General features: G+C 45.2%; 1 protein-coding gene across 1 annotated transcript in view; it reads right to left on the reverse strand.

The window, feature by feature from the left end:
- The window catches only part of zeb1b (zinc finger E-box binding homeobox 1b), a gene marked incomplete at its 3' end in the record, with an annotated part of 108,256 nt that overhangs the window by 23,852 nt on the left and 56,910 nt on the right, over positions 1-27,494 (reverse strand). The window contains exons 2-3 of the mRNA XM_080751660.1: positions 23,395-23,550; positions 3,478-3,642 (exon numbers count right to left, since the gene is read on the reverse strand). Of these exons, the coding sequence (XP_080607786.1) occupies positions 3,478-3,642; positions 23,395-23,550 (321 nt within the window). The remainder of the gene's footprint in view (positions 1-3,477; positions 3,643-23,394; positions 23,551-27,494) is intronic.

The following is a 27,494-nucleotide window of genomic DNA, read 5'->3' on the forward strand; positions in this document are numbered from 1 at the left end:
GTTTTTTTTTGTTGTTGTTGTTGAAAAACCTATATGTTTCTATGTCAGTGGTGCACAAACCCCCCCAAAAACAAAATGATATGTATTTGGCCACGGACCCCCATCTCAAAGTATTTAGTTTCCAGGGACCCCCCCCAGAAGAAAAATCTGAGTTACAAATGTTTGCTTAAAAAATACATACATTCAAAGATTTGCACACATTCTCACGACTTTTAAAAAATAGCAGATCTACAAGCTCGCAGCGCGGCACTCGGTGAGGTTGTATGTCTGCTATTTTTCAATAGCTATAAAAGAATTAAGGCTCCACCTTGGGTCCTAGTAACTCAGTCCCACTCCCCCCCCCCCCCCCCCCCCCCCTGTGACGCCCCTGCGGACGTGACAGAATTTACTCAGGTGTTGCAGTTCCCCCTCCCCCCCACCCCCCTTGTGTTTATTTCCAACCCCCCATTTCGACGGCGTGGCAGGCAGGTAAAAAAGCCAAAAGCCCCTGAGGCCACATAAAGGCCCCAGTTGTGTTGTTGCACTTAACAAATTGCTGTGTTGCGCTAATGATGTGTGTTGGAGCGAGCAGCCGTGTTAACGGGGGTGGAGTTCACACCTGAGGTGAGAGAGAGAGAGAGAGAGAGAGAGAGAGAGAGAGAGAGAGAGAGGGGCAGGTAGAGTAGAGTGATGCCCAGAGGGAGGGTAATTACCAGCTGGTGGGGGCAGTAATGGTGTGAGAGGAGAGAGAGAGAAAGCTCAATGCCTGGGAGTTCTCAGGTGGAACATGATGGGGTTGGGTATTATTAGCAGCACGGCTACGTACCAACTGAGCCTTAGGTGGTTGTTGTTTAAGGTTTTTTCTTTTTTGTTTGTTTGGCTCACTGCTGAGAACAATATACAATATTATAAATACCATTTCCAGCACCCCATCAATGCACCGCCAAAGCAGATTATGGCGTTCCCTAGATGTTTTCTGTTGTTGTTTCTTTTACAGCGTACTGTAAAGCCCCTATCAGAGTCGGTACCCGCGGTGAAGAGCTATCCACCGCGAGTCCCGACACATCTCTCTGTTTTTTGACAGGCTCTTCACCCCGTTCACTGATTGGTCGACCTGGACCAGTCAGTCACGGTGAATAGGACTTCACCGTGACTGACTATGATGGCCTTCACTTATTTTCTGACTTGAGATGGAAAGCTTTCCACCTAAAATTTGCGGTGGATAGCTCTTCACCTTGGACTATGATAGGGGCTTTAGAGGCTGGCTGTCTGTCTGTCTGTCTGTCTGTTTGTCTGGAGCCAATCTGGCAATCCACTGGACCGATCAGCGATCACATTTTTGTGAACAACACCAGTAGGCCAACTTAGTGCCTCCATGCATTACCAAGTATGTTTTATATTTTCGGAAATATGAATGCTTCAGTTTAAAGATGGAAAACAAAAGGGTGCTCGGAACAGGCTGAGGGGTTTGTAGATGTAGATCAATACATCATCAATAATATGCCGTAAATAAATCATAATAGCTGAGTGCAAGCAGCTTTATTGATGACTCTGTGAGAGGTAGTTTTGACTGACATCATCATCAATATGAGATTGGACCACGCCATAATCAGACCCCATCTCATTTTCCCTGAGTGTCTTGTATTTTAGGTCAAAACCAGGCTTTTCTTTTAATGTTTGTACCCTTTTAGTAATGTTTATACGTGCAGTTTTTTGTAATGTTGCTTGTTTTCTGTGTGAGGACTACAGATGGAAATTAACATTATTGCTAAATCCTGTGTATTTACACGGCATTGTGTGTGCTGTTCATTAATATGCACTGTCCCGTCCAAATCCCTCTAACCTAACGCGCAGGGTTGTTAGGGTTACTTTTAAAAAGGAATCCCCTACAGTTACAAGTTACTTGCAAAGAAAATGTAGTCAGTAACGTAATCTGATTATCACAATGTAAAAAGTAACTACTTGTTACTTTCAGTTACTTTTAGATTACTGTTTAGCAAAACTCTCTAATAAAATAAAAAAAAACATGTTTTTTCCATTGATAACTAGACAAGAATATTGAGCCAATGAAATTAGGAAAAGGACAACTGAATTTTACTTAAGCGAAGTGGCAGCACTTTACGCTGATTCGACTTGATTATTTTATTGTTTGGCGTTATAACTTATTTGTAAAATTGATGAGGGCAAGGGGAGAATGTAATCCAACATGTAACCCCCATCATTCAGATCCGTTACTGTAATCCAGATTACACATTTTAAAATGTAACCTGAGACTTTACAAGTTACCGTTTTTTTGTAATCTGATTACGTAATCCCGTTACATGTAATCCGTTACTTAACAACCCTGCTAACGCGGACAGTTTAGGGTACGGGTAGGCAGATGGGCGGGCGCGGCGAGTCTCTCCGCAAGTCTCCAGCCAATAGCATGTGTTCTCCTCCCCCCACCCCCCTCTGCTCCTCTGCTCAGCGCAGAGAATGCTGCTGCGTCATGACGTCAACACATTTGGTGCGACCCTCTCCTCTCTGGTTAGGGAAATTCTACACTTCCTACAACAGTGATCATAACGCGTTCGCCCAGGCTTCTTTTTCTTCCGATCGCCAAAAGAAGTCTGGGTTTCCGAGGCTACGTCCAAATAGACGTACAGTAAAAATGAATAAATCTTGTTACCCTTTTACAAATCTTTGCGTCCCTGTTTTAGGCTTAAGTCTTACTTAGTAAACTTGACCTTTCACTCTGTACTTGGTCTGCCTTTTTTTTTTACCTCTACACCAAAATTTGCCAAAAATAGCCGCTATAGCTGCTATTTTAGGCTAAAGTTCTCCTCAGAATAATATGGACACTAGGGTTTAAGTGGTTAATATATAAAAATATATATATCACTCAAAGATTTGGAGGACCCCCTGTAGTAACTCCGAGGACCCCCTGTTGAAGACCCCTGCTTTAGGCCTGAACACATTATTACACAATATTTTATGCTTTAAATATAAAAAAAAATAGCAGATATACAAGCTCACAGCGAGCTTGTAGATCTTCTTTTTTTCTTTTTTCTTTTTTTAACTATGTTTCTGTCAGTGGTTCTCAAAATGTTTCATGCCAAGGACTCCCAAAACTACTTGTATTTGGCCACGGACCCCCATCTCAAAATATGTTGTTCCAGGGACCCCCCCCCATCTCAAAATATTGTATCAGGAACCCCCCAGAAGCAAATATTTGAGTTACAAATGTTTCAGTTTCAAAAAGATATATTCAAAGACTTGGCAATATATATATATATATATATATATATATATATATATATATATTACGTTTTTTCAAAAATAGCAGATCTACAAGCTCGCAGCGCGGCACTCGGTGCCGCGCTGTGAGCTTGTAGATCTGCTATTTTTCACTGGTTAAAGCTTTCAATAATTCTAGGCCTAAATGGGTTAAAAAAGAAAAAAGAAAAAAAAAGACATTTAGTAGAATGCAGCGGTTGGTTATAAGTGCCAGCTCAGTACCGTTCTCGTCATGGCCGCTGGCTTCGGGGGTCCCCTGGCGGCCGGGGGGCTCGTCCTCCGGAGCCTCGGGGTAGATGACGGCCGTGTCCCCCTGCTGGAGGAGGTCCTCCATCAGGACGTCCGTGCTCGCGTCGTCCTCGCCGTCCGACACGCCGTCCTCCCTCACTGCACACACACACACAATTTACAATTTACAACACACACACAATTTACAATTTACAATTTAGCCATTTAGCAGACACTCAAAATCCTGAGCGACTTATAATAAGCAAGGTGATACATTAACCCATTAACCCATTCAGGCCAAGAATTATTGAATGCTTTAACCAGTGAAAAATAGCAGATATACAAGCTCACAGCGCGGCACCGAGTGCCGCGCTGCGAGCTTGTAGATCTGCTATTTTTGAAAAACTCAAATTTTGCTTCTAGGTGGTCCCTGGAACTAAATATTTTGAGATGGGGGTCCGTGGCCAAATACATATCATTTTGGGGGTCCTTCACATGAAAAGGTTTGAGAACCACTGTAGTCTCTCAAGAACAGACTGAGTTCCAGTTCAGTGAAAAGTACCTTTTCTTTGACGATGGCTATAGCCACATTGCTGACATATAGAAACATGTTTTTCAAAAAACCTTAGAAGGATTCAAAAGACACTTATAGAATCGGGTCAAAATTCAAATTTCCACGATTTTTCAAAAATAGCAGATCTACAAGCTCGCAGCGCGGCACTCGGTGCCGCGCTGTGTATTTTTCAATAGTTAAAGCATAAAATAATGATACACAATAATCTGTACCCGTTCTAAATGGGTTAATATATCAATATCAGTACATCAAATGCATAGAAATATCAATCTAAAAAAAAAAAATAACGTAGTTAGACCGAGCACTTAATCAGTATTAAAGAGCTTTGTATAAAACCTAAAAACTGCTATCTAGCTTTCATGTACAGTATGGTCATTGAGGGTAGGTGAGTGCTATGCTAAGTGCTATGGGTTTAGGTGGAGTCTGAAGAGGTGAGTCTTCAGTCCACGGTGGAAGCTAGGGAGTGAGTCTGTAGTTCTAAGTGCGACAGGGAGTTTATTCCACAGTTCGGGGGCCAGGAGGGAAAATTGTCTATAGGACGAGTGGATTTTTGTCCTGGGGTTTTTAGCAAGGGTTCTGTAAGCGTCCCTGTGTTAGCTGACACACACACGCACGCACGCACGCACGCACGCACGCACGCACGCACACACACACACACACACACACACAGAAGAGGAAAGCATGATTAAAATCATGGCAGCCAAAGTCCATCATTACCGAACAACACACACAGGCCTTTGTTTGTTGTGTTAACATCACTGTAACACTACAGTACGTATGTACAAAACATGAGTATTAGCCGCGATGATAATAATCCGGAAAGGCTCTGCGGGTGTCATTAATGGATGAGCGCGGGCCGTGATCACGACGTGTTCACCAGCATGGAATGAGGTGTGCAGCGAGAGCAACTAAAAAAGAGAAAAAAAGAACATGCTGAATGCCACGGTTAACAAAAGACCCAGGAAAACTAATTGGCATCAAGAGAGCGCCGGGCAGGGACGTGCTGGCCATTGGGAAAAGCGGGACAACTCCCGAACGGCCGGTTCATTCTCGGCCGGTCCAGGCCGGGCCATTAGGAAAAAATTTGACTGTTTGCACAAAAGTAAAAATTAAACTGTTTGCACAAAAGTAGTGAAAACAGCAGATCTACAAGCACACAACGCCTCGCACCGCGAGGCGTTGTGTGCTTGTAGATCGGCTGTTTTCACTAGTTTAAATCATTTTTAAAATGATAAACACAAAACAAACGGTTTTGGACATACAAGGTTTCCACCCGACAACGACAAAATATAACTCATGTAATTGGCCCACTGGCTTGTCACTTGTCATGTTCTGAAATGGCAAATCTTTGAGTAGCAGCAGCAGCAGCGCTATGGAGAGAGATCTCTCTCTATAGCGCGCAATAAGGGCCTCTCCAACTCTTATTCCCGGGCTGAATCAGGGGCCCAGCATGTCCCTGGCGCCGGGCTACACTGTACCACCATGGAGGAGCTCTTTGTAAGAACTGAATATCTTGTCATGATTCAGACATGTTTAGATAGGTCCTTAATAATTGTCGATGCCACATTTCAGATCAACAAGCTCACAACGCTTCACGCTGCGAGGCGTTGTGAGCTTGTAGATCGGCTATGTTCGGCAAAGAGGTTTGGTGTAGAAGGGAAAAAAGAGCACACTAAGTACAGAGTGAAAGGTCAACTTTATTAAGTATTGACGGTTCAAGTGGTTAAATATCTGAAAACACAAATTGACATGAATCCAAAATACACTGATGATTGTGCTGTCAAACGATGAAACGATATGGAATCTGGGTGTCCCTGCTTCATCTCTCTCTCAGGTCCTTAGCCTGAAAACATTGAAAACCCCTGCTATAGCGCATGTAGTACATGTTCTTTCTTTGTGTCTTTTCAACGTACACACTAGCTGACATGAACGCACACTATACAGTATTCTGTTTCTCGGCTTCTCATACATACACACACACACGCACGCACGCACACACACACACACCACACACATTTGGCCTTCAAACGTGCACACTTAATATCCAAGGCTAAATGAGACCCTGCGTGCACGCACGTGGGAGCCGGGTGTGTGTGTGTTCTCCTGCACATCACATAAGCCTTATAGCGAGATGCAGCCTAATGAGCGCTAATTACCGAGACGAGGCTTCTATAGGAAGTGCAACCCGAGGACAGAGTTTAGGGTGTACAAAAGCTTCCTCCCCTCTCCCTCTCTTCCCGTCTCTCTGCCCAGGCTGGCAGGGCTTCCTGAAGAAGTGGATACCGGAACAGGAGTGTAGCGTGTCGTCGCACATTAAACCCATTTAGGGCCTAGAATTATTGACTGCTTTAACCAGTGAAAAATAGCAGATATACAAGCTCACAGCGCGGCACCGAGTGCCGCGCTGCGAGCTTGTAGATCTGCTATTTTTGAAAAAAGTCGTGAAAATGTGTGCAAATCTTTGAATATAATGTATTTTCAAAGCGAACGTTTGTAACTCAAATTTTGCTTCTGGGTGGTCCCTGGAACTAAATATTTTGAGATGGGGGTCCGTGGCCAAATACATATAATTTTGGGGGTCCTTCACATGAAAAGGTTTGAGAACTACTGACATAGTGGTCTCTCAAGAACAGACTAGCTGAGCTCCAGTTAAGTGAAAAGGACCTTTACTTTGACGATGGCTGGCCAGATTGCTGACATAGAAACATAGGTTTTTCAAAAAATCTTAGAAGGATTCAAAAGACACTTATAGAATCGGGTCAAAATTCTGTTTTTCACGATTTTTCAAAAATAGCAGATCTACAAGCTCACAGCGCGGCACTCGGTGCCGCGCTGTGAGCTTGTATATATGCTATTTTTCAATATTAAAGCATAAAATAATGATACACAAAATGTGTACCCGTTCTGAATAGGTTAAAAACCCCAACATCATTCCTGTATGGGTAGGGGAAGTGTACGAGCGGCGTATAGTTTACAGTGCAAGCAGCGCAGCGCAGGGCAGAACCATCTAGCTAAAAGTAGTAAAGTTCAACAACTGGTGATTCCGAGAGACTGGTTTTTAGACTGCTTATTGAGGAACTCGTCACTGTCGGGCAGACACCTTAGTATCTCCAAGTTTCAAAATAGTGTGTTCTTTCGTAAATCAAAGCCCTGCTTCATCATACAAGAGTGTTGCACAAAAGTAGTGAAAATAGCAGATCTACAAGCGTAGATCAGCTATTTTCAGTTTTGGACATACAAGGTTTCCACCCGACAACGACGATATGCTTCAGGGATGAGGTTTAGCGTTTCCCCCGCTCAGCCGAGGTATGAGGATTGTGAATTGTACTGTGTGTGTGTGTGTGTGTGTGTGTGTGTGTGTGTGTGTGTGTATGTGCGTGCGTGCGTGCGTGCGTGCGTGCGTGCGTGCGTGTGTGTGTGAGAATGCGTGGTGATGGACTAGGCCAGCTGTGTGCTCCTTGGAGAGATCGAAGAACATGTGTTGCACTATGTGACTAAGCAGCAAGGCCCTGTGAACGCTGGCTTCCTCTGGTGCACCTTAACACAGACGCACACACGCGCGCACGCACACACACACACACACACACGCACGCACGCACGCGCACACACACACACACACACACACACACACACACACACACACACACACACACACACACACACACAGCCCAAGTGTGTGGATCATTTGTTGCCATGGTCGGTAAGGACGTTTTGTGGATCCACCCACCACAAAACCAAACAAAACATGTGAGAAGGGAGAGAGAGTGATTGTCCGTCAGCCAACGTGCATTTGCGTGCAGCGTGAGAGGGGGGGGGGGGTGGGGGGAGTGCAAGCCAATAGGACAAGTGGGGAGGTGAGCTGGAGATATGGGTGGGCGTAATAATCGACAAAGAGAGAATGGAAGTATGGAACTGCTACAGCTAAGGAGAGAGAGACACACACAGAGAGAGAGAGAGAGAGAGAGAGAGAGAGAGAGAGACACACACACACACACACACACACACACACACACACACACACACACACACACACACACACACACACACGGAGAGAGAGAGAGAGAGAGAGAGAGAGAGAGAGAGAGAGAGAGAGAGAGAGAGAGAGAGGACAGGTGCAGAGAGAGAGAGAAGGAGAGGGATTGTTGGATTATTCGTCCCACAGCAGAGACAGTCTGCCGACCCTCACATTAACATTGCTTTTCTCTCCCGGTATGAAGAGCTTCAACTACAGGCTCTGTTGTGAAGATATCAACATCTTTGGTTTTCTTGCACCATAACATTTTCCAATCGATCACAGGTTGGAAGTTGTGTCGTAGAGATGCACTGCGGCTCTGACATAAAATGCAGCATTTACACAATTTGTTTAATAGAGCGACATAAAAACAAAACAACAACTATGGGATTCATGTGCTGAGGTAGTCTGCGATTCTCCCCCGCCCTCTCAACCTCCGGAATGTCGTGTGTGTGCGTGTGCGTGTGCGTGTGTGTGTGTGTGTGTGTGTGTGTGTGTGTGTGTGTGTGTGTGTGTGTGTGTGTGTGTGAGAGAGAGAGAGAGAGAGAGAGAGAGGAAGGTATGCTCCCTGCCTGGCTGGGGTGTCTCTGCAGTGCTATTGAGTTTGTCTAGCTATACTTTTGGGGACCAAAAGCATGGTCACCTGCAGGGGACCTCTGACAGTGTGGGGACAAAATAGTAGGTCCCCACAATGGTTAGGGTTAGGGGTTAGGTTTAGGGATAGAGGTTAGGGTAAGGCCACAGGACTTGCATAAAAATGAATGGAAGTCTATGTAATGTCCCCACAAGTGATGTAAATATATATATATAGTGTGTGTGTGTGTGTGTGTGCGTGTGCGTGTGCGTGCGCGTGCGTGTGCGTGTGTGTGTGTGTGTGTGTGTGTGTGTGTGTGTGTGTGTGTGCGCGCGTTTGTACAGTTTTGATTTTGACAGCACATTTTGATTTAGTTTTAGGCATAGTCTTTTGAGTAAAAAATCATTTAGTTTTAGTCACGTTTTAGTCATCTGAAATGTATTTTAGTTTTAGTCCGATTTTATTCAACAAAATCTACAGTTGATTTAGTCGACTAAAATGTATTATTGCAGGCCTTGACGGTGTCGTAATGCCTGATTTTATACTTGGTTGTGCTCTGAAAATAGCCGATCTACAAGCTCACAGCGCGTGAGCTTGCTATTTTCAGAGCGCAACTAAAAGACAAAACGAATTGTCTTTTAGTTCTACCGGATCTCTTCTCCGCCAGTCCCTCCGTGACATTTCAGTCTACTGTAGTCTCCATTTCTTAGTTTTTATTTGGTTCTTATTTAGTTTTCGTCAGTGGCGTCAGTTCAGAAAAAGCATGGTGTCTTGCACGCGCGCCTTTGCGCGCGTGCAAGACACCAGTCATGTTGCCATACCTTAGCAACAGGTATGATACATTTATTTTTAGAAGTACATTCTATTTTTTTCCCCCGTTTCTACGGTATGTTAGCATGTTAGTAAACGTGCCACAATTAACAATAATGCATTGCACCTGTGCAGCTGACCTGCGGAACCTGGGAATATACCATCTTGTCAAAATGGGGAGAATAAAAGTGTGGAAAATATAATTATAATACCTTGTTAAAGTGACCATTTTGTTAAATGTTGTATTTGTAGTTATTTTTAACAACATAATAACCAGCACAGATAGACAATGAGACATTCATGGATAAGTAACTTTTATTTCCGCCCGTTGGACCCAGGGTATGGCAGCTGCATACCCCTGCCATACCCAATTGACGCCCCTGGTTTTCGTCAAAGTGTCGGACGACGAAATCAACAGTGGTGTGTGAGAGCGTGTGTGTCCCTCTCACAGCTCTGTGTGAAGTACGACTTGAGGCCAGAAGGGTTCACACTGGGCAGGATGAGCTGGCTCTATCTATATGTTATCAGGGTTCTGTCTTTCTCTGGTCCCATGCTATTGTCCAAGAGGGCGATAGCAAGAGGGCGGAACAGACCCGTACTTCCCGTTTCTGCGTGACGTAGGTAGATACCTTTTTAGGACGCCGGAAGCATGTTTGGAGTGTATTCTTTTACAATGAGAGAGCTAACGTGAACACAGAGCAAAATAATAGTTCAGAAGCTATGGTCACTGAACTAAATATTGGACCCGATCATCACAAGCCTTATAATATTAACACAATTGTCATGCTTTTTTTATTATTGCTCTTTAGCTGTCCCAGCAACACACTCTTGCGGGATCTATAGCACCAGTAAACAGGACGTGCGCGAGATTTGCCGTCAGCACTCGCACTCCACTGGATCCAATGAGGTTGAGCTATCTTCATAAATTAAATATCTTTGCTATCGTATCCCTATGGGGGCTTTGCTTAACGGTTAAACCTGAGTGCTCCTGACCAAATATCATACAGGCAGGTTGTCACACAGATATCAGGTAAACATTTGAAATCTGTTCTTATCCTTAACACTCTTATCAATAATATTCTTGGCGTATATCGTCGTTGTCGGGTGGAAACCTTGTATGTCCAAGGCCGTTCGTTTTGTTTTTTAAAAATGAACTAAACTAGTGAAAACAGCCGATCTACAAGCACACAACGCCTCGCACGGCGAGGCGTTGTGTGCTTGTAGATCGGCTGTTTTCACTACTTTTGTGCGACGGCCTTGTATGATGGGCTTAACTTGGTGAGAAAAACGTACACATTTGAAACTTGGGAGATACGAGGTTTCTGCCCGACAGCGACGATATATTGTGTTAAATCTGATTATATATACACATGCCGATTTCTAAGGATGGGTCGCAGTGAAACGCAGAAGAGTCAGCCAGCCAGATGATAGTTCCACTAGGACACACAGAGGAACACCTACATTCCTGTGTGGATTATGTCATGCTGTGATGTTCAGATAAACTGGGCCACCGCTCAGCACAGGAAGGAAGAGTCTCCAGAGAGCTGGGATAAAGCTGTCTCCCAGACCCTCAGAGACTAGGAGTGTGATGGGAGGAGTAAGCAATGAACGCACGACTAAATAAATCATGACAATGCCTAGTGAATATTCTCTCATCTTATGTCCTGTTGTTGCTAGAACGAGGGGTCTTCAACGTTTTGATGGCCAAGGACCCCCCTTAGTTGAGAGAAGATGAAGAAGGGAGTTGCATTGTTTGACGGCACAATCATCAGGGTATTTTGGATTCATGTCAATGTGTGTTTTCAGATATTTAACCACTTGAACAGTCAATACTTAATAAACTTGACCTTTCACTCTTTACTTAGTCTTCTCTTTTACCCTCTAGTCTACACCAAAACTCTTCGCCGAAAATAGCCGTAGATCGTCTATTTTTGGCTAAAGTGGACGCTAGGGTTCAAGTGGTTAGAAAGGAGAAAACATTTTCTATCACACAACGATTTTGAGGACCCCCTGTAGTAACTCTGAGGACCCCCTAGGTGTCCCGGACCTAGGGGACTCTTGTGCTAGAAGCACAGCAGCGTTACAAAAATCACACCCGTGTGAACTGAGCGTGGTCGTGGGGGGGGAGGGGTGCCTGTGTGTGTGGGGTGTGTGTGTGTGTGTGTGTGTGTGTGTGTGTGTGTGTGTGTGTGTGTGTGTGTGTGTGTGTGTGTGTGTGTGTGTGTGTGTGTGTGTGTGTGTGTGTGTGTCTGGCCTGGCCTGAACAACAGCGCCCCTCCCTAAAAAAGGTACTTCAGGCTACATACAGACACGCACACACACACGCACGCATACACACACGGCCACGTATAGGAGACGGTGTAACCACCGCTCAAAAATAGTGTGTGTGTGTGTGTGTGTGTGTGTGTGTGTGTGTGTGTGTGTGTGTGTGTGTGTGTGTGTGTGTGTGTGTGTGTGTGTGTGTGTGTGTGTGTGTGTGTGTGTGTGTCCCATCCTAAAATCAAAGAGAGGATGGGTCCTATATGGATGCCGGGTCTGGATGCACGATCTCAGGAAGCAGGAGGGGGCAAAGGTCAAGCCAAGGCAGGAAGTGCATCATGGGATACCGTGGTATCACGTTACAGAGATATAAGCGTATAAGAGTAGACGGAAGGAGAAGAGGAGGAGACAGTACTCTGTGGACATTTAGTTTTGAATAAGAATAGCCATAGGGTTTTTCAAAAAATCTTAGAAGGATTCAAAAGACACTTATAGTATCGGGTCAAAATTCAAATTTTCACGATTTTTCAAAAATAGCAGATCTACAAGCTCGCAGCGCAGCACTCGGTGCCGCGCTGTGAGCTTGTATATCTGCTATTTTTCAATAGTTAAAGCATAAAATAATGAAACACACAGTCAGTGGTACAGTCAGGAACACTCACATCAAAGTAGATTGAACTATTTATTACAACAAATAGAACAGGGGTTCCCAAACCTTTTTGTCTCAGGGCACCCCATAAATATTTGTTTAATCCGAGGCACCCCTACATTATAAGTTGTCGGGTGGAAACCTTGTATGTCCAAAACCATTCGTTTTGTAATTATCATCTATAAAATGTACTAAACTATAGTGAAAACAGCAGATCTACAAGCACACAAAAGTTGTGTGCTTGTAGATCGGCTGTTTTCACTAGTTTTGTGCGACAGTCTTGTATGATGAAGCAGGGCTTTGCCAGTCTTGTATGATGAAGCAGGGCTTTGCTTTACCAAAAGACGTACACATTTTAAATTTGGAGATACAAGGTTTCTGCCCGACAGTGACGATATTTTAGTGATTATGTTGCGAGGAAAACGTTGAGATGATGATAGCCATTTTGGTTAGAACTGACTGAAAATAACTTTGTACTTCAAGTTTAAAATGATACTAAATATTTTTTCAAGTATCCAAATAAATTCCAAACATTATCAAACTATCTCGCGGCACCCCTGAACTGCCGTCACGGGATACAATAGCAATACATTGACATATTATCTTGAATCAGCAGACATAAATAGGGTTGCCAACTCCCAGAGTTTCAAATACGGGACACTTTATAAGGAAACATGCGCCGCCGAAGGCGGCGCCGAAAAATCGCATATTTTCGGTTATAAAGTTGGCTAAAACGGGCATTTTCCTATATTAAATCATATTTTTCCTTTCACAATATTAATTCGGGTGTCTTTGGGCCGAAAAATCGCATATTTTCGGTTATAAAGTTGGCTAAAACGGGCATTTTCCTCTATTAAATCATATGTTTCCTTTCACAATATTAATTCGGGTGTCTCTCAATTTTCCAAAACATATCGCCTAGGTCTACCTGGTCCTTATGTGCCCACTCTCTGGTACCCAACACTAGTTTAATCATATTGGCATACAGCAATAACCATTAGGTTTTAAAAACAAAATCAACGCATGCTTATGTTATTTCACATACCAGCCTGTCTGGGGTCGCTTTAGTTGGCAGACAAGATTACTGTAGTGCTCCCAGGAATACCAATATCCATGGCTTATTTTCTGTTGCTTGCCTGCTTTTTCACCTTTTTGTTTAGCCTATCACCTATCATGGATTCATGTCTAATATGTTTGTACACAATCTTCTGTCACACGTTTTTTTAAGACATTAAACAATGTTCTGAGCCGAGCACTGTCGTATGGTCGCTCGCACGCACTCGTTTCGTCTCTCGCAGGCAACTTGTGGAGTGAACCTACAGCCCATGCTTGGGAAGGGAGTGTGTAGGGGGCGGAGACTGTGTCTTAGCAACACTCAGAGCCGTATGTTAATAAGCCAATCAGCTGCTTACAAACAGCGCAGCGCCTCTCACAGCAATGGGATGCAGCACTTATCGTCTCAGAGGAGAGCAGAGTGGAAGTGGAAGCTCTCTGACAGGCAGAATCGCTGTCATTTCTCAATTAAATCATCCCGTCATTCATATTTATCCCCCAACCTTAAAATACGGGACAAAGAGCGTCCCGTTTCAGTTCACTACGGGACACGTCTTTTAGTTTCCAAAAAAGGGACGATCCCGTATTTTACGGGACGGTTGGTAACCCTAGACATAAATAACAGTTATTTGAGCCTATGCCAGACTCTGATCAAAAGGTGGAGGCTGGGGGTGGAGGAGGCATCTAAGTAGCAGCAGATGCGAAGCAGGCAGCAAGACAAGGAGAGCTATATTAGTGAATGCAAGGTGTATTTAAAGCGCGTATTGTAGATCTGCTATTTTTGAAAAAACATGAAAATTAGAATTTTGACCCGATTCTATAAGTGTCTTTTGAATCCTTCTAAGATTTTTTGAAAAACCTATGTTTCTATGTCAGCAATCTGGCTATAGCCATCATCAAAGAAAAGGTCCTTTTCACTTAAATGGAGCTTAGTCTGTTCTTGAGAGACTTCTATGTCAGTGGTTCTCAAACCTTTTCATGTGAAGGACCCCCAAAATGATATTTATTTGGCCACGGACCCCCATCTCAAAAATATTTAGTTCCAGGGACCACCCAGAAGCAAAGTTTGAGTTACAAACGTTCGCTTTGAAATACCGGTACATATATTCAAAGATTTGCACACATTTTCACGACTTTTTTCAAAAATAGCAGATCTACAAGCTCGCAGCGCAGCACTCGGTGCCGCGCTGTGAGCTTGTATATCTGCTATTTTTCCACTGGTTAAAGCATTCAATAATTCTAGGCCTAAATGGGTTGTACCCAGGGATGTAGTGGGGGGGGGGGCACGCGGGGGTACGCCGTGCCCACACTTCTCACTCACCCCGAAAAAAAATTTGGGGGGTGTTTTTGAAAAAAATATTTTTTTATTTTTTTATTTTTTTTATCATTATTTTGTATTATTATATATATAACTTTAAAAAATCTTGGTCGTGATTACCCGTGAACTCGTGATGTCAACACTGACAACAACCAACCACCTCCAAATAGAACCACAGCATGCATGGGCACGACAAGTACCTACTGTACCGCAGACAGAGTGCAGAAGCCAGGCAAGTACAGAGCAGATCGTCCACCGATTGGTTGTAATATCGCCATGACAACCAACAACCAACCAACCACCAAGCTGACTGCCCCTTCGGGCTATGGGATAAGACTCATTGTCACTGACCAACCAACCAACCAACTACACTGTCTGTGTTTACTTCTTCAAACTTTAAGCGGTTCGTAGCCTGCAGCAGTTAATTTGTTTGTTTGTTGTGAATTTTTGTTACCTTGGATTATCTACCCGAGTATTATTCCAGTCAAACATGCAGACACCTGCTTATTTCTCATCAGCTGCTACACGTGAGTAAATAAACATGTGTTATTCTTACTGGAGGGCTGGTTAGGTAAGACATAATGCCTACCGATATATTAAAACTATTATATTAAGCCTAAACGGTTCTGTTATGCCGCCGTGCATTAACCGTGTGAATTGTGAAATATCTCTTGTGAAAAGTCTATAGGAAATATTGATATTATATTACAGGTCATTCTGACCCAGCAATTGGTTGAAATAGGCTCGCCTGCCGTGCTGAAATGAGCACGATTGACACAGCAGATGGTAATAGAATATTTGAGAATGGATTAATGAATTGGAAATATCAGTTGTGCAGCTATTTTGCATGGTTTAGCTGGTGATCTGGTCATCAAATTATTGGTTGAGAATGAGAACCACTGGTCTATATCAAGGCTTTTTCTTGATTTCTTTTATTTTGCTAGCATTGACTGCTATGGTCACTTTTGATTTGGACACAGTACTATTTTGATAGTTGTGCTTAAGGACACTGTATATATTTATATAGGCCTATATATTTATATATTATTTGTTCACTCTCTTGATGTACCTTGCTCTTTACTGTACTCTGTTCTTGTTTTTCTTTTATCTTTTTCTCACTTCTCTGTAACTTTGTAAATAACCTTATACTGCTTTGCTGCCTCTGGGCAACTGATTTCCCCCCTTGGGATAATAAAGGTATCTATCTGTCTATTTCTGCCGCCGCGCGCAGACCCGTTTTAAAACGTCACGCAATGCGCGTGCACATTGGCGCCCGTCGGCGCGTGCACGTGCGTGCGTCGGTGCGTGCCCACACTTCCAAATTTAGCACTACAACATGCACCAGACAGTATCTCAGGTCCACTAGTTGAACGTGTCCTCTCACTGTCATTAAAGTGTCTTCGCTCCCACACACACGGTACAAAAACTCCGCGACTCCACCCTGCCTGCCGAGTCTCTGAGATGTAATCACGCTCTAGGACTCATCATCACATGAAGGCCAACAACCTCTTGTCCTCCCCGGGAGGAGTCAGCCAGCGCCTGCTCTTTTTAGCGGACGGCAGGCTGCAGTTTCCTGCTCCGATAGCAGGCTGCAGCGTCCGCTTCCCCCGGCGGCAGATAATCATTTAGAAGTGAATGGGTAATGACAGCGAGCAGGGGGCTCCGTGATACCTTATAATCAAGACGCATTATACGGAACAAGAGACAGAGAGAGAGAGAGAAAGAGAGGGGAGGATGAAAGATGAAAGGGCGGGAGGGAGGAGGAGGAGACTGATGGCGACATGCTTGAAAAAACACCTTTCGGTTTTCGGAGCCGGAGTCGTCGCATAGGAGGAAAAGGGGGGCGTGGAGGCTTTAATTTAGAGCGAGCTAAACCCGGGGCCGCAGTGAGGAGAAGATTAGTGGGTGGAGGTTGCTTTTCAAGGCTAACGCCAGGACTGTTCTGGGGAAGCAAAACGCTGGCCAGGGCAGAGGAAAGGAGAGCAAGGAATGAGAGAGAGAGAGAGAGAGAGAGGAGAGAGGAGAGAAAGATAGAGAGCTTACAGCAGTGATATTCAACTGGTGGCCCGCAGGCCATATCCGGCCCCAGCGGAGCTTTCTTGTGGCCCCTTGAGAACATTCCATATTCCAATGTAAGAAATAAATGTAAAAGTATTATTGGGTGGTTGTTTGTACAGGATGACCATTTTGAACGTTTTCACCATGGAGCTAGGTAGCTTGGCAACATACACAAGCTCAACAGATGAGTTCTGAGTGCAGTTCATCCATCCATTTGAAACCATTTACCCTAAAGAAATAATTCACCTGCATTCTGTCCATTTTCTCCATCATCTTTCACAAACACATCTTGTGCTCTTATCAGTCGGGTGCTCGAAACAAAAGCATGAAAAGAACCTTTCATTCATACGAACACCTTCATCTTGCCAGCCTGCCTCAAATACTCTTCCGGCGAAGACGTTTCCATGCCAATGAACCTTGCAGAACATCCTGAAATACTGTATCTACTTCCTCTTTTCTTAAAATCTAAGCCTGTGCTCTATAAAGGACTGGCACAGAAGACATCAACATGCATGAATGCAGTATGAAGCGGGCCCTTATAAGTTACCATATACTGTAGCCTAATGAACATGCATGTCCATTGTTGTGTCTTATCGGACATATAGTGAAAAATCAAACCTCGATCTGTTCGAAGTGAAGCGGTGAACTTTTATTCTATGTGTTCTAGAGTTATGAACTCTGTGATCTATACATTCTTTATATATTCTGAATTCTACATTCTTTATATATTCTGAATGAATGAATGATTTTATCTGGAGGGCCGAATTATCATGTGAAGCTTGACCAATCCTCAAAGTATCCAATCATCAGACCGGGAGGGACACTACACACATATTCTGGACGTACGGGACAGATAAAACCTGTTCATTCTGGACTGAAATGACCATATATGGACATGGGACACACATTTTGTTTTTGAAAAAACCTATTCATTCTGGACTGATATTCTGGACGTACGGGACAGACGTTCATTCTGGACTGAAATGACCATACTGTATATGGACATGAGGTGACAGACATTTTGTTTTTGAAAAAACCTGTTCATTCTGGACTGAAATGACCATATATGGACATGAAACACACATTTTGTTTTTGAAAAAACCTGTTCATTCTGGACTGAAATTACCATATATGGGCATTGGGCATGGGACACACAAAGCCACTCATTGGAAGCGGCTTTCACCGCTTCAAAAACAAGCGGTGAAACGAATAACCATGAAAGTTTTCGTTCATTTCTGTCCCCCCCCCCCCCCCCCCCCCCCGACTTCAATTGATTTTACAATCGTGGCCCGCTGCCTAATCTAGTTGAATACTCCTGGCTTACAGAATGCAAGGATTGCGACTTTCTCCATGTTTCTTTGCCAGGTCCCTGAGAGTGACAGAGGAGACTTCTGCTTGACGTATGAGACGAGAGAGAGACGGGGACAGAGAGAGAGAAATGACAGTATGAGTGAAAGAGAAAGGGGTAGAGAGACAGATGGATAGACAGAGAGAGAGAAAGAGAGAGAGAGAGAGAGAGAGAGAGAGAGAGAGAGAGAGAGGCAGGCACCAGTGAAAGAAAATGTGACTGATGGGGCAGTAGTGTGGCGTGGGGCCAGCTCTCTGCTGTCTCAGTATAACTCATGCTTTTGAAGTGTTTAATGTTCACAGCGCCCGGCCAAAACCAATGACATTTTTCTTCTGCAACTTTCCCTCTCTCTGCGAGGAGGAGGTACAGATGGAGAGGGCCGCGGAGATGGCATAATGGTGATGGAAACGGCAACACTAGCCTGGCGGGGGAGAGGTGTCTGTGTACACACCAGAAGAGAGTGTGTGTGTGTCCTCGCGTGTGCAGCGATGCCCAAAAAGTAATACATCAATACATTCTGAAACCAATCTAAATGACCTCAAAGGGCTGTCCGGCAACAGGCAGCCGTTTTGACAGGAACTTGACTGAATTCATAAAAAAAAGATCCCTGCCCGCACGGACTGAAAGGGATAGCTCACCGCTGGGCAGGGGCGTCACAAGGGGGGGAAAGTGGGACTGAGTTACCAGGGACCAAGGTGGAGGGGCCTTCATTATTTTATACTTTAGCTATTGAAGAATAACTTGCAGCGCGGCACCGAGTGCCACACTGCAAGCTTGTCGATCTGCTATTTTTTGAAAAGTCTTGAAAATGTGTGCAAATCTTTGGATATATGTATTTTTTAAGCGAACAAATTTTGCTTCTGGGGGGTCCCTGGAACTAAATATTTTGAGATGGGGGTCCGTGGCCAAATACATATCATTTTGGGGGTCCTTCACATGAAAAAGTTTGAGCACCACTGACATAGAAACATAGGTTTTTCAAAAAACCTTAGATGGATTTGAAATATTCAAAGTCTTGTATTGGACAACTTTTCACGATTTTTCAAAAACAGCAGTTCTACAAGCTCCCAGAGAGGCACTCGGTGCCGCGCTGTGAGCTTGTATATCTGTTATTTTTCAATAGTTAAAGCACAAAATAATGCGTAATAATGCGTTCCCAGTTAAACCCCCTCCCCCTATGAAGAACATTCATGGGGGCCCCGCAGTGAATCCTTGTACCCTACCCAGGGCCCAGAATTTGGTGCGACACCCCTGATTCTCACTCCTGTTTACTTTTTGTCCCCTTGCCCTAATCGCCATGCCAGCGCGAGTGCTCAGCCTTTGCCTGGGCCGCCTAGCTAACTAACACGTCCCTCACGGGTGAGCGCTCCGAGCCAAAACCCATGAGCAGCGAGCAACGCCCCAAAATAAACACGTTCACGGCTGACATGTCCAGTCAGAGTGTCTCGTTACATTACATGTGGAGCCGTCACACGGCTGCTGCACATACTGTACTTGGCACGGGCCCCAGACCCACAGCGCGCACACACACACACACACACACACACACACACACACACACACACACACACACACACACACACACACACACACACACACACACACACACACACACACACATAATTATGAACACATGCACCCAGGGGTGTCGCACCACATTCTGGGCCCTGGGTACAAGGATTCACTGCGTTATTTTGTGCTTTAAATAGCAGATATACAAGCTCACAGCGCGGCACCGAGTGCTGCACTGTGAGCTTGTTGAGATCTGCTATTTTTTTTTAATTGTGAAAATTTGTGCAAGTAAGGTTTTTTGAAAAACCTATGTTTCTATGTCAGTGGTGCTCAAACCTTTTCATGTGAAGGACCCCCAAAATGACATTTATTTGGCCCCCATCTCAAAATATTTAGTTCCAGGGACCACCCAGAAGCAAAATTTGGGTTACAAATTTTCACTTAAAAAGATTTGCACAGATTTTCACAACTTTTCAAAAATCGCAGATCTACAAGCTCACAGCGCGGCACTCGGTGCCGCGCTGTGAGCTTGTAGATCTGCTATCTTTCAAAAGCTAAAGTATAAAACAATCAGAGGCCCCTCCACCTTGGGCCCTGGTAACTCAGTCCCACTTTTCCCCCCCTTGTGACGCCCCTTCACATGCACCACACACATCCACAGGAACACACACACACACACACACACACACACACACACACACACACACACACACACACACACACACACACACACACACACACACACACACACACACACAGCTTGAGGTCAGGAGCCCAGCGGGGCGACCTTGGGCCCAGGTTGAAACACCAACATCCTTCAACACCTGGCATTGTTGTGCCAAGAGGGGGGGGTGACGTCAGCTCTTCCTGTGGTGGTGGGACGGGGGGCTGTCGCTGATGTCACTTCCACCTAGGCTGAGGTAAAGACAAGTTCAGGGCGGCCCCCCGGCCAAATGCCCACCGGTAACATTATGTACCTCCAGCCCTTTGGTTGCACGGGGCAATTTCTTTTCTTTTTTCTTTTTGTACTTGAAGGTCTCTGACTATGCTGGCATTGTCCTGGTTTTAATATCACATTTCCTGCCTTAGTCTGAAAGCCACCGTGTGCAGTACCTGTTTCCTTACACCTTTGTCTCACAGTGACACAAAGGCTGGTACTTGATGGCTTGCGCCATGCGGATGTCAATGGGACAATTCTTAACTTAGACGTCGTTTCACCTCGGCTAAGGTCAAACGCAAGAAGCTATGTGACAGCAGCTCTCGAAACAACAAAAACCCCTTTGAAAAAGGCCTCTAAACAAAGGTTGCATGAGAAGTGGCGCTTAACAGTGGCAGGAATTACGAAGGAGACACGGAGGTGGAGACGCCAGAGGGGAATATGTTACAGTCGAGTGTGCGAGTGTTAAATGAATCAATGTGTTTTATATCACTCCTAAGTTGTAATATCCGCCCTTAGCCACATATGACGTGCATAGTGACTGGTCCATGGTGGTCAAATGCTTAGAATAGAACAGAATAGTAGAAAGTAGAATACTAGTAAGACGCCTCAGGGCGACATGCAACCTCGCCCTTATATGGCCAGTGATGTATCGGACCAGTTATCCATATATGGAGAGCCCTGGTACCCATACTGGGGGAGCCCAAACATGCTTACTCAGTTATTCGTTATGTGAAAGTCCCTTTTATGCCCATAAATGGAGATCCCTGTCTGTAGAACCAGCCGTTAGTGTGGTATGTGGCCGATGTGGCTTCCATATATGGGCATTCCCATATGAAGTCCTGTTAGATATGGGCTTAATGCTGATGACATCAGGGAACTCCATTTATGGGCATAAAATGGATTCTGTTAGTGTGACATCACAGTGAAGCCAGAGCGTGATGTCAGTGGTTCCCCCGACATCACAGTGATGTCAGAGCATGATGTCAGAGCGACAAACCCATAGAACCAGTGTCAGACGTCATAGACAGACAGAGATACGGACAAGCTGTGACCGTTCTGTCCGTTCACATACTAAACTGCGACCTACGGGTGCAAAAATAGAGTAGAAAGTAGAATATAACAGAATAGAACAAGTACAATTTCATTTTAGACATTAGCAGATGCTCTTATTTCCAGAGTGACTTAACCCATTCAGAACGGGTACACATTATTGTGTATCATTATTTTATGCTTTAACTATTGAAAAACAGCAGATATACAAGCTCACAGCGCGGCACCGAGTGCCGCACTGCGAGCTTGTAGATCTGCTATTTTTGAAAAATCGTGAAAATTAGAATTTTGACCCGATTCTATAAGTGTCTTTTGAATCCTTCTAAGGTTTTTTGAAAAACCCTTTGTTTCTATGTCAGCAATCTGGCCAGCCATCGTCAAAGAAAAGGTCCTTTTCACTTCAACTGGAGCTCAGTTAGTCTGTTCTTGAGAGACTACTATGTCAGTGGTTCTCAAACCTTTTCATGTGAAGGACCCCCAAAATGACATGTATTTGGCCACGGACCATCATCTCAAAATATTTCGTTCCAGGGACCCCCCAGAAGCAAAATTTGAGTTACAATCGTTCGCTTTGAAAATACATATATTCAACTTTTTCAAAAATAGCAGATCTACAAGCTCACTCGGTGCCGCGCTGTGAGCTTGTATATCTGCTATTTCTCACTGGTTAAAGCATTCAATAATTCTAGGCCTATAAATGGGTTAAAAGTGCGAGAAAATGTCATGAACCCTAGTCAACAAACGACTGTGCTGATGGTCACATAATGTTGTGCTTCAAAGGAACGAACATGCAACATGCATGCATGAATAGCAAGATTTGTGAACGATTGCGATAAAAGAAGGCTAGAGAATGGAATACAACCACCCTAAGGACCTACGGCACATACAGTACAAACAGAGCTGCTACCGTGTTCCTTTCTTTTATTTGTATACTATTGAAATCGTATTGAGAAAAAAAGAAATGCTGCTATTTGTTCCAAAAAGCTTCATACCCTGTATATACTGTGCATAATGACAACATGGTAAATGGTGCATTTATACAGCGCCTTTATCCAAGGCGCTTTACAGAGATTGTGCGTTACATTCACCCACTCACACACGCATTCATACACCGATGGCGGAGGAAACCATGCTGGGCTGGGAGCAACCAGGGGTTCAGAGTCTTGCTCAAGGACTCTTCGACTCTAACTCTGGGGGAGCCCGGGATCAAACTGGGAACCCTTCGGGAACCCTCCGTGTTCTAATGCCGGTTTCTCTACGCCTGAGCCACTGCCGCCCCTTCATAGCTCTGTTTACGCAATGCTGTACCCCCTCCAACTGTATATATGTGTTCCCCATTTTCAACTGTTTCTATTATGTTTTGACACTTGCTTTGGCACAGGGGCGTCAATTATTATAATAACTACAAATGCAAAATGCTACAAAATGGTCACTTTAACAAGGTATTATAATTATATTCTCCACACTTGTATTCTCCCCATCTTGAGAAAATGGTATATTCCCAGGTTCCGCAGGTCAGCTGCACAGGTGCAATGCATTATTGTTAATTGTGGCGCGTTTACTAACATGCCAAGTTTAGCTGCACTTGAACAACCGTTCCAGGCTGCCATGTATGGCAACATGACTGGTGTCGTGCGCGTGCAAGACACCAGTCATGTTGACATACCGGTACCTTAGCTTTTTCTGAACTGACGCCATTGAATTGAATAGAACAGAATAGTGTAGTAGAACAGAACAGAATGCCTGTGCCTCACCTTGTTCCCAGCAGTGCTCCCCGTTGTGTTCGTCTTCGGGCAGGGCGCTGTCGCAGTCGGCCCCGTCCGGCAGGCTGCCCTCCTCCTCCACGATGTGAAGCTTGTCCTCGTCGTCCGACTCCGAGCCGGCTTCCACCACATTGCTGTAGCTGGTCACTGTAGATAGACAGATAGATAGATACCTTTATTATTTATCCAAAGGGGGGAAAGCAGTCGCCTGGAGGCAGCACAGCAGTATAAGGATATTTCTAAAACTACAGAGAAAAAAATTGAATAGTGTACAGTAAAGAGCACGGTACACCAAAGCAAGGGAATGAAGAATATATAAATGAAGTGTCAAAAACAGTAAATGTTCATAAGTGAAACTGCCAACTTACACAAAAAAGCAAAATAGCCATCCTTAAGCACAAATACAGTGCCAAACAAAAGGGTCCATAACAGTCAATGCTAGTCAGAGCTACAAGTATCTCACCACCATGTCAAACACAAGCAAAATACTCAATGCTACTAACACAACCTAATAGTGCAGAGCCAAACAAAAAGAAAGAAAAAGAAAAACAAGAAAGGGTGACGCAGCAAGACACACATGAGCACCCTCCCTGGGAAGGTCCATATAGGTCAAGAGTCAGTACAACTATCGTTCCAGTTAAATAAGGCTACAGTCGTCCTAGGTTAGGAAGGTAGTCCTTGTCAGGCGACCGTTGTATAGCTTGAGAGCAGCCGGTACAAAAGACGGACAGACAGACAGACTGGAAGGTTAGGATGGCCATTCAAACGGCACAGAATCACACCCATTAACGTGATGAGAACACAGAGATAATATATGGGATGGGACATGTGAAGGACACGGAACGGAGGGGGTCAAACACACTGGGTCGTCTAAATGTCAGAACTATAAAACTGAAAGGTGGAGGGAGACGGTGGAGCGGTGGAGACACAAATCAATGGGACATATAGCTCTACCACAGGGTTGACCCCTTAGGACAAAGGGGGCATTCTGGTGCCTAAGCACTGACCCCATCTTGACGCCACCAGTTAAGTGATCTTGTTTCCCTTCTAAAAGGTTGCCCGCACACTGCTTTATAGTGCCATCCAAGGTAGTACTTTATTCTTACGTCTTTTGTACAGGTACATAAGAGTAAAACTAGTTTTTGTTTGGCTGCCTTCAGGCAATGCAGTGGTATATAACAGCAAACGATATAATAATAGCAAACAACAAAACAAAAAATCGAAAAAGATCTAATAGCTGATCAACCAGCTCACATAACGTCGATTCGTTTTGAGCTTGTAGATCATTTAATTCTGCACTGCACATCTTTTGGGGTGCGTGACACAAGGCGTTGTTGTGCCTTGTGTCACGCAAGGCATAACGCAAGTATAAATCAATCAGGCTTCAGAGGTAGGAAGGAACAACCCTTGACCAGGTTACACAACATCCGTCTCCACAAAATTACCCACCCACTCATAACCTACAGCAGCACTTACAGAATCTACACACATACCGTACAGAGACAGTACACAGACTCACAGATACATAACAACAGTTTCTGAAGCCATTAGATAGCTGGGCGTTGTGTTGTGTTGTGTTGTGTGGGAGCGTGTCGATATTGCAACATAACATTTGTTCGACGCAGGTGAATGCTAACCTGGTGAAATGCTAACCTGCCGACGCTGGTGAATGCTAACCACTATATCTAACCCTATCCCTTTGTTGAAATAAAGAAACGTATAGAAATGTCCCCGTGTTGTGTTTGTGCGTGCTGTCTTGTAGTCCGCTTGACCTGACCAGCTGTGTTATGGGCTAACCTCGCCTACCAGTCTTTCTCGGGAGAAAGCCTGGTGCTCGTTCACAACAGACCGATTGGTTTTCCGCCTAAAGCGCGGAAACCACTAGAAGAAGCGGCGTCGCTTTGTTTTACTTCCCCTCGTTTGTTTCCCCAATCACTATTAAAATGCTCGAGAATTGCCAGTCGCTATGAGTTGGACTAAAAGATCACATACCAAACGAATTTTTCGAAAGCAAAACTACGCCGCATCAAGGTGTTTATTAGGTTGGCCCTAAAACTATGTCCTTGTGTGCAGGGGAATATTTTGGGTTAAAACTGAATCCGGTTGATAGTTCCGGCCAAAGTGTAGTCCGTCTAGGACTACAACATGACGTAACGTGGTTTCCGCTCCCGACCGGATCAAACCTCGTAAAGTGAAGTGATCCCAGACTAGTTATGGGCAAAAGGAGCCTGCAAGATAAGCTTATTACCGATGCGTGCGCGCATGCACGCGTTCCAGGTATCTCTTTTCATGTCAGTCCATTTCCTGGCTTCACTTCCAATGTCCCGCTGCAGGTATCTCTCCAGCACTCCTCCTTCCCACTCTCACCCTCTCTCTCTCTCTCTCTCTCCCTCCCTCCCTCCCTCCTCATCCCTCTGTTCCTCATTGAGTGCTGCCTATCCTCCTCGGAGACCAAATCAATTCTCTGGTGGGAGCAGCCCAGTCAGCAGAGAGTGGCCGGGCAACACCGCTCAAGTTGCCTGGTACTCTATCACACACACACACACACACACATGCACGCGCACGTACGCATGCACACACGCACACACACACAGACGTGCACACACATATGCCACCATGCTGCTGCTACACAGCGCCTGTGTGTGCACACAGAAACCCTTCGCACACGTTGAACACATACTGCTAATGCATCCACCTGAACTCTCTCACACACTGACACACACGCACACACACACAGACGCGCGCGCACACACACACACACACACACACACACACACACACACACACACACACACACACACACACACACACACACACATGCTATTGTTATCTGCAGTTTAGCCCCCATCCCGCCCCGCCGTTCTCTCTCTGTAGTGGATGCTAACGTTTTCGGTCCCGGGGGAACCGCGGTCGGGGGATTCGCCATCCTCCTCCGTTTCAATCAATGAGAATTGTTGTTTTCACGGCCCTGACAGCGAAGGCGAGATCTTTTCTTTTTCTTCTCTCTCTCCTACACCTGGGGTCTGCTTTCACACAGACTCCCCATGGAGGCGGGGAGGTCAAACTACAGGGGAGGGGGGCAGGAGCGCGGAGGTGTGGGATGGACGGGGGGGGAGAGACAGGGGAGTCACGTGTGTGTGTGTGCGTGCGTGCCTGTGTGCGTGCGTGCGTGTGTGCGTGGGAGGGTGTTACTTGGTGAGTGTTCACAGGGTCAACACAGCCACGCTGCGCTGCTAAACCTTCGTACGGTTTCATCATCAAGAGACTCATGGACAGCAAATTCATTCTCATCCGCTTTCCCTTCCATCAATGTACTATTATTATCTTATTTTCTAACGGCGCGGCGCCTGAGGGGCGAACCATCTAGAAGAGCGTTCGTGTGTCCTTTTGTCCGTCCGTCTATACCCGTCCGTCTGCGGCTAAACCTCGCTAAACCACAAGTTTCCTGTGCAGGCTATACCTGTAAAAGGCCACGGGAGACAGCACCCTGAATATCGTTCACATTTTGCGAATACATGTGTTGAATTTTTTTTGGCTAGACTGACATCATCGACGTGGCGTCAGAGATCCACAGGGAAGCCATGCTGTTATTAGACCCTGTCTTGTTTTCCACCCTCTCTTTGCCGCGTCCACATTTTTCCCAATGACCCTAAGAGCGACGGTGGGGGCGCGGGGGGGCTGCAAGGGAATGGATCGCTTGTTTTCGGTGCTGACGGCGGAGGCGCGCCGTCTCAGGCAACCATGAGCAACGTGAGACAACGCTGAGCGAGCGGCAGCGAGCAAGTCGACGCGTTGAGCGTTGCGACGGTCGCATGAGCCGACTCAGCGCCATTACCGAGTTATGTGCCATTATGGACAGAATAGTAAATCTTCGTCCCCATGACTTTCGGCACCTCCGCGCGGTCCAAGTGAACACAGCGGAGCGCTCCCTACCTCCTTGCCCACCACTGGCCCCCACCGTTGTGCTTAGGTTCCTTGGGAAACGCCAGGTCGCCTCTTTGCCTGCTCTCTCCCTCGCCTCTCTCTGCTCCTTCGCTGCTCTCAATCGACACCCCCCCTCTCTTTCTCTCTCTTTCTCTCATTCTCATTCC

The sequence above is a fragment of the Nannobrachium achirus genome, assembly GCF_963921795.1.
Source record: "Nannobrachium achirus genome assembly, chromosome: 21".
NCBI classification, from domain to species: domain Eukaryota; kingdom Metazoa; phylum Chordata; class Actinopteri; order Myctophiformes; family Myctophidae; genus Nannobrachium; species Nannobrachium achirus.